Genomic DNA, 8,043 nt, shown 5'->3' with positions numbered 1-8,043 from the left:
ATGCAAAGGAGTGGTACGTCTCTGTATTTCTGTCTCTCTGTGTGAGATCTGAAGACCACAGTTCTGGTACTTGGGCTGATGAACAAAAGGACTCATTAATGTGGTTTTAGCTTTCTGCGGCCTGAGCTGTGGAAACATCTTCACTCCTTTACGAGTCTCTTTGAAGGCCAGGGGGAGATATGGCTGATTCCTATGCAGAGTCATGTTTGGGCGACTTTTGATGATTACCCAGAAAAGCCCCATGTTTTTATGGTTACAATCTATGTCCACAGCACTTCATCAGGACTTAATATTTGTTTTCTGGGGCATTAACTCTGTGTAATTATTTACTTTCTGGTTTGTGGAAAGAGAGAAACATTTTATTTACTTTTGTATAACTCACTCAGTTAAATGGACCCTACTTTGGCCTGTGCTGGGACACTGCAAACACAGACACAATGCCTATTATGAGATATTGTGCTTTTCTCTACTGTATATGTAAACTCATTAGGCCAGTCTTATGCACTTGGCATCCTTTTATTGGCTTATTAATTTTCGCCGTAGCTCTGAGGTACACAGTGCTGCAAGGTTTCTGTTAGGAATTCAGTGTATTTGTTAGTGTTAGCATTGGGATTTGAATTGCCGTTACGGTTCCCATATGTTTGTTAGGCTGGTTGTTTGTATGCAACTTGACTTGCCTCCCATGTGCACCAGTGCCCTGATCATGTGACTAAATGAATCACTGGGTCCTTCTGAGAAGGAACTATATTTTTGTTTTTGTAATGGTTTCCAATGTTTCCAGTGCATGAGTCACTGGGACAAATGGAAATCATTGCCTGGCACTTCTCTGCCTGCCAGCAGAATGCTGCCATGATACCACATCATGCTGGCACACTGCAAGTCTTTCAGGCCTTCAGGGAGCTGGGAAAAGGATGATGAACAAGATTATAAAGAAAAGCATCTTAACAAATGAGCTGCTGTACTTCCTTACTGGGCCCTGTGATGGATGTCCAAGGTGTAGCCCTGCCCTGCACCTTTCCATACCCCCATGTGGTCCTGTACCAGATAAGTAGTCAGAAGGTGGGTGGATGGATGGATGGATAGATGGATGAATGGATGGATGTTGGGGACATCTGTCCGCATGTTTCCGAAAATTTCCAGTCTGAATCACGGCTGTATGGCTATAGGGTAATTTTGTTATAATTATTTTTTTTAAATCTTTGCTGCCCTTAGCCATTTACATATCAAAATGCACATTCCCATCCCATTAGTGCTGTCACCCAATTACAGGCCTTTCTGAAGTTGCTTGGCTGCCCGCGTCTCCCTCAAACCTCTTGTTCTTCGCCCTGTGAGATTTCTCCTCCTCAGGCTGTTTTCCTCCTTCGTCTCACTGAGAGAATAAAGAATTCCAGTGGCAAAAGCAATCAGCAAATTCGGATCAAGCTGCCCCTCGGCTGAATTAGCTGTCAGAATAAAATCATTTGTTCCCCCCGCTTACACCCAGGCTCAGTCCTTGGACCCCAATCCCTTCAAGTGGTGTTTAATGTGGTTTCTACAACAATTTCCTCTGGGTCGATCTGCCATTGTTAATTTTGGACTACAAGCCAGCTAACTTTAGAAAGTGCTTAGTGTGTGCATTGAGTATTTTCACAGGATCCTTTTTCATTCGGTTTCAGAGCGAACTGGGAATGTGGCCCTAGCAGCACCACGGACAGGGAGGCAGAAGCGATTTCAAAGGCCTGCAGTTGCTTTGAAAAGCACACGGCATCTTTTACATGTCTGGGGTGATTTGCCACAGAGGGAAAGGCATTGTTGGGACAGATAGCTTCAAAGAACAAAGTTTGGTTTTACATTATTTAATCAATCAGGACTAATTTTCTTCTAAGATTAAAAGAGGGCTTCAAGGAGCCTCCAGAATACTCCGTAGAGGACCTTAATTCTGAGTCGTGGTGATGATTAGAAGACTGTGTTATGGCAGAGCTGCTCTACAGCCTGCGGCTTTTGCGCGGATGTCCACGAAGTGTGATATTTTGGTTTTCATGGTATTTCTGGGACGGATATGAATGAAGCTACTGTAAAAGGAAAGTAGACGTACTGCAGCATTGACACGGCCCCCGGAGATTGATGCACATTCTTTTATTTACTCCGCGCACACAGAGACGAGTGTCCCGCCCCTGAAGCTCACTCCTCGGCATGATCTTCTCTGCTTCCTATGTGCTGGAGACGTCTGACGGCAATTTGTTTTCATGGATGCCGGAGGAGATTACCCTGTGATTCCAAAGAGCCTCCACATTCAACTACAGTAAAAAAACAGTCAAACTGTATTTTATAAAATGTACAAAAGCTATGTACAGGACCAGATCAATGAAATTTTACTGAATCGTAGAAAAGAAACTGTTATATTTCAATGACAAAGAGTCTGTGTTGCCACGGTACCCCGCGGTCCAACGACAACTGGACCGGTCCAGTTTCGTTAGGGTGGGATTCTGCTCTGCTACCTGAGTCCATCTCCCTATAAACGAATGATCTCTCAGTTATCCCAGAATATGTGTCTCCCATTCGCACATTCCTCTGAGAGTCTCTTGAGGAGGTGGTATTTTCCAGTCGTGTCCAATCCGGCCAGAGTCTTGCCAACAGCATCAGGGCATGCATCATGTCACAGTGTCATATGACAGCATGATGTGACTGTCCTGAAAGGACGGCAGTCTTCCAGAAAACACCAGGAGGACACAATGAGTGGTGTTTCACGGCAGGTGGCAAAACACCAACCCTCATATGAAAACATCGTATAAAGTCAAAACACTGAAGCAATTAGCACAGTCAATAGCAAATACCATGTATATTCGTTTACAGCAACAATACAAAACTTCTCTAAATATCCATGTTTTTGTACATGACAGTACGTTACCTGTCACTGTTACTTGTACATATTATCATTTCCTTATTCAGCACACCATAGCAAGGCACTTAAGAGACTGGGTTCTGTACGATGCCTCAAAACTGCAGTACCATCAAACAGTACTGTACTCTGGTTTGCCTCACATACACAGTCCAAGGTTCCTTGTAAATGTAAAGTATGGCTTCTTAAGACAAATGCAGGCTGCCATCTTTAACAAAATACTTTACACAATAATACATGTTACAGGAAGCAAGGAGAGAAGTAAAGGAGGTTTGGGGAAGTTCTCCTGTATTGTCCTCTGTTCGCAGGGAAGGCAAGAGCATCTTGAAAATGTACTTCTCCCTGTAGACACCAATCAGTGTCAAAGGAAACGCCTCTAGCCAAGTCACTTCCTAAACAAGCAAGCAGGATGGGGAAAAACTAACAGTTTTTCATTTGGTGGCTATACACCACCTGCTCTTAAGACATCATGTTGAGGAATCTATTCTCCTCAGCGAGAGCGGTCAGCATGGAGCTCATATCTCCAATGGCCATGTTGCTGACCCCTGCTGGTACAGAAGGTAATGTCACTGAATTGCGGGGAGTGGTGAGTCGGGAGGAATTCTGAGACAGACTCTGGAGAAGGCTGGGGCTGAGAGTGCCCGACATGAGACTGGAGTGGTCCCCATCATCCAGCATAGAGTCAAAGTCAATCTGGGTGTGGTCCACACCCTGGGTGGAATCTACCGTGCTGGAGACCTGGTTGGTCCCCGGGGAAGCCATGGTGACCGTCACACTTGCTGAGTCACCATTAGGCTCAAACATGTGGATCTGCCCCCTGTAGAACATGACATTCTCCCTGTTGCCACTTGCAAAGTTGTGGCCCACACTGCTGGAGCTTGTGGGGCTGGTGTCAGAGGGGCTATAGCCAGAGCTGAAGGCCTGCTGGGGGAATCCAGGCTGCTGTGCCAGGCTTGGCCCCGAGTGCTGCCTGCTCAGGGGTTTGGGTTCTGTGGGTGGCCTTGGCTGCATCAAGCTTTGACTGCCATTTTGGACGCACTGGTGGGAGGACGCTGCGTAGCTCTGCTGGCTGTAGTTTCCGTGATATGTGGTGTGAGCTTGACTGCTGTCCAGCTGCGTTCTCGATCTGCAGCTCTGGGCATCTTGAGTTTGCATGGCCATTCCTCGGCTGTTAGGACTGCAGATGGTCCCGGCCACATTGTTGCAGGATTGCCGTGAGCCGGTGGCCCCGTTTACACCATTAGCCAGAAGGTCCTGTTCATACTCCTGAAGCAGGCTTAACGGATCGCCCGAGCTGATGGCCTGTGCCCGCTGCTGTTGGAGGCCATTAATCCTCTGGGATGTGGGGCCTGAGCCACGTTGAGTAAAACCCTGCTGTGCCGCTGGGCTCTGACCTATTTGAACCATTTGCTGGTTCCCACCAAGGTTCTGGTAGGGGCCAAAATTTTGTTTCTGCTGAACTATGGCCAGATTCCCTCTTATAAGCTGCTGCTGCTGCTTGATTTGACCCCGCATGGCGTCAACGGTCCCCGAACTGACCTCGTTCCACTGGACAGGCATGTTGCTCTTGTTCAGGCCAGGGGAGTCAGGGAAGTGCTCCTGGGACCCGGGGCTCATCTGACTGGGGAGCTGAATCTGTCCTGCTGGGCTCATATTAGCATCGACAACAGCCATGCGGCGTTGGCCATAGAAAGGCTGCTGCTGCTGCTGTGAGGTCCCGCTTCCCAGTAGGCTCTGAGCCTGGCTGGGGTACGCTGATGGAGCGGCAGACTGAGGGGGCTCGCCACCCTGGGATTGCAAGTACTGCACCATGTCATCCGGCAGCACCAGATCGTCTTCGGCACCCTGCAGGCCTACATCTGCGGTCTCCATCGCCACGTTCTCAGAGATGCTGGGTGGTCGCCCAGCATAGGAGTAGCGGTGCAGGTTGCCGTCGGAGCGGGTGTAGTTCTGTAGGCTCAGACCACGGTGCTCCACAGAGGGTGCAGGCGGATTCATGCTACTAATGCTGTTGAATCGCTGCACCCTTGGCAGTGACAGTGGGTCTATGGCCGGACGGCGGACAGGGTCACTGGCCCGGCGGGGGATATTTGCAGGGATCTCGTGGGGCATCATGCCTGGAGCAGAATAGCCAGACTCACTGCATCGCCTCAGTGTGGCAGGGCTGTGGAATGGGCGAACGGCAGACTCATGGCCATCCCCGAAGAGTGCCATCCTGGTCTTAAGACGGTCCATATTGGGCAGAGGTGTGGGTGGGGCTCCCCCGGTGGCGGCAGCGTACTTGGCTTTGAGGCGGTAATGCTGAGCAGGTGTGAGGCTCAGCAAGCCAGACATTCCTCCACAATGGCTGGCCTCACTAGAGCGGCGGGATAGGTCGGCTGAGATGGGGTCGTAGGAGTCGGCGGAACTGACATTGTTGTGACGTCCTCCGAACTGTGAGGCTTCGCTGGAACGGCGGCTGGAGTAGCACGGTGAGATGCCGGAGGACCTCCGGCTCAAGGTGTAGACTGAGCTGACGGTGCTGGTAGTACTGTCCCGCCGTTGGTTCAACTGGTCCAGCACGGTCACCTCGTTGTAGGGCAGCTCGCCAAGACGTGGGCCTGGGAACATGGTTGGACCACCAAGGCTCGAACTCTCCAGTAATGACCCTGCATCACACAGAGGCTCATGTCAAACTTGATATTCCACCAGTTATGAGCTATTCCACCAGTAAGCAACTAGCTACTGGTCTGTCCAGGTTGTCCCTTATCTTACACCCTATGTAACCTGCAACAAGCTCCCTGCTGCTCCCTGAGTGATACTGATATGATGAGTAGGGATGGATGGACAGATGTTTCTAATACTGCGAACCTAAGGTGCTTATTGAACTATGATATGGGAGGCAGCTTGGTTCTATGAACCCAAGGTTCTTACCAGACACTGGTATGGGAGGCAGCTTGGTTCTATGAACCCAAGGTTCTTACCAGACACTGGTATGGGAGGCAGCTTGGTTCTATGAACCCAAGGTTCTTACCAGATATTGGTATGGGAGGCAGCTTGGTGTTTTGCACTTGAGGCGCTTGGCTGGGCCAGGAGCAGGAGTCCCTCACGGTCTTTAGCTTCTCTTTCTTGAGGTGTTCAAGTCTGTGGGTGGCGCTCCCAGTCTTGCGCAGCTGGAGGCCAACTGCCGGGGCACCTGGGGAGACGGTGGAGTCCACGATGGGGGGCTCATCCAGCGTGCTCAGGTCTCCCAGGCTGCCCCCGCTGGGTACAGCTGTCTCTACTCCACTGTCGTGGTGGGAGGCGCCACCAAGTGGCGACGGCTCACTGCAGCACGATGACTGGCCACCAGGGCTGGACTGATACATCTGGGTGGCGGGGGACAGAGATGGGGGCAAGAGTGAACCGGTGAGGGCCAAAGCAGAAGGATGTACAGGATCAGATGGGACAGGTTTAAGGAAACGGGTGATTCGTGGAGAAGGATGAGCATGTGAAATGGTGATTATGGGAAAAGGTGACCACACCAGTGACTCAGTTCATCATGCAGGGTCCATTTGATCACAGTTATTTATGTATAACCCTTATTACTTGTGTTTGGAGTTATTATGAAACATCTTTATCCGCTGAACAAGAACTGACCTGAGGCCATGCTCACCTTAGTAATGTCTGTCCGTAAGGGAAGTGTAAAGGGAGAGAAAAGAGACACATTCAAGCAGGAAAGCGAGTCAGAGGAGGAAGGATCACAGTTTAGGAAAAGTAACACGGCAGCATAAGTTTGAGCTTGACGGGGAGAGGTCCTCTGCCACCAGCTTACTGATGAGCTCCATTCAGTCTATGCCGACCTTTTGATGTTCATGGGCCGACATGTCTTGTGTTTATATATCATTTATGTTTTGGAAATTAACCAACCCCTCCCCCAACCCCCCAGCATTCTGTGGCCCAGCGTAATACTGTTTAGACACCCCTGGTCCACGGCACTTCAGTAAAATGAGAGGCACTCACTCAGAATAGCCAGGGCAATTTCTGAGTGATGACAGTGCTTTGAACCCGAGGTGCTTACCGGACACTGTTATGGGACCAGCTTGGTTTTATGGACTCAAGGTGCTTACCAGAGATTGGTATGGGAGGCAGCTTGGTTATACTGTCATTTAGATTAAGGATCTTTTATCTCATATGGCAAAATACCATATTACAAGGAATTCAGCCTGAGAATCTGATATCCCAGTGCATCATGTGCAAGCTGAATGGTGTATGTGTGTAGGCATTCACCTGCTGGGATCTTACCACAGAGTTCTCTGTCTTTATCGGCTTGACCTGCAGGCAGTCCTCCATGCCTCTGGTGGTGCTGTTGCTTTCCAGCTTGTCTTCCAGGCCTCTGGCACTTTGCTTGGCACTGGCCTCATTCTCCCCATTCTCACGGGGGGGATGGGTGCGGGAGGGCAAATCGTTGCGCTGCTTCTTGGTGACATGTGCTTCGGGGCCATGGACGGTCTTTACGTGCTTCCTGAGAGAGCTGGGGTCCGTGTAGCGCTTGGTGCATCCGGGGATCTTACACACGTAAGGTTTCTATACAGACAGAAACCCAGAGTGTTTACTATAATGGAAACACTTAGATGTCAGTATCTATTTAATAATTGCTTGCAGCAATATGGGGAACCAGGCAGGGGGCACCTGATGCCAGACCATCACAAGGCACATGTACTCATACACACATACTCACACATGCATAGTCACACATATAATCACACACACGCATACTCGCACATGCATAGACATGCATACTCACATGCAAAATCACACACGCATACTCAAACACATATTCACATATACTCACACACATATCACCATTACATGCATACTCCCATACACTTACTCACACACACATAATCACATATGCATTCTCATACACACTTATTCACACATTAAGGGGAATTTAGGGAAATGTTTTTGGATGCCAGGAGGAAACTGGACTATCTGGAGGAATCATAGGGAGGCCGTGGAAACTCTAGTGGTCAGGAACTGACCCCCAGTCCTGGAGCTGTGATGTAACTGCGCTGCCCACTACCAAACCCATGAATATGGATTAAACACCCCCCTTGCTTGGCACAACAGCTCTCCATGTGACCATAGTGCCCAATGAAGGATATGAATTATGCACGTAGATCGACAGTGGGATGATTAAGTTC

The 8,043-nt window shown here is 49.4% G+C and overlaps 1 protein-coding gene across 1 annotated transcript in view; it reads right to left on the bottom strand.

The window, feature by feature from the left end:
- Positions 1-2,100: 2,100 nt before the first annotated feature.
- The window catches only part of gli2a (GLI family zinc finger 2a), a 68,713-nt gene continuing 62,770 nt past the window's right edge, over positions 2,101-8,043 (bottom strand). Inside the window, exons 12-14 of the mRNA XM_048978900.1 lie at positions 7,142-7,423; positions 5,892-6,225; positions 2,101-5,526 (exon numbers count right to left, since the gene is read on the bottom strand). Coding sequence (XP_048834857.1) covers positions 3,338-5,526; positions 5,892-6,225; positions 7,142-7,423 — 2,805 coding nt within the window. The 3' untranslated portion in view covers positions 2,101-3,337. The remainder of the gene's footprint in view (positions 5,527-5,891; positions 6,226-7,141; positions 7,424-8,043) is intronic.

Source organism: Brienomyrus brachyistius, chromosome 16 (assembly GCF_023856365.1).
Source record: "Brienomyrus brachyistius isolate T26 chromosome 16, BBRACH_0.4, whole genome shotgun sequence".
NCBI classification, from domain to species: domain Eukaryota; kingdom Metazoa; phylum Chordata; class Actinopteri; order Osteoglossiformes; family Mormyridae; genus Brienomyrus; species Brienomyrus brachyistius.
Note: the sequence above shows the minus strand (reverse complement) of the source record. Positions and strands in the feature narration are given on the sequence as shown.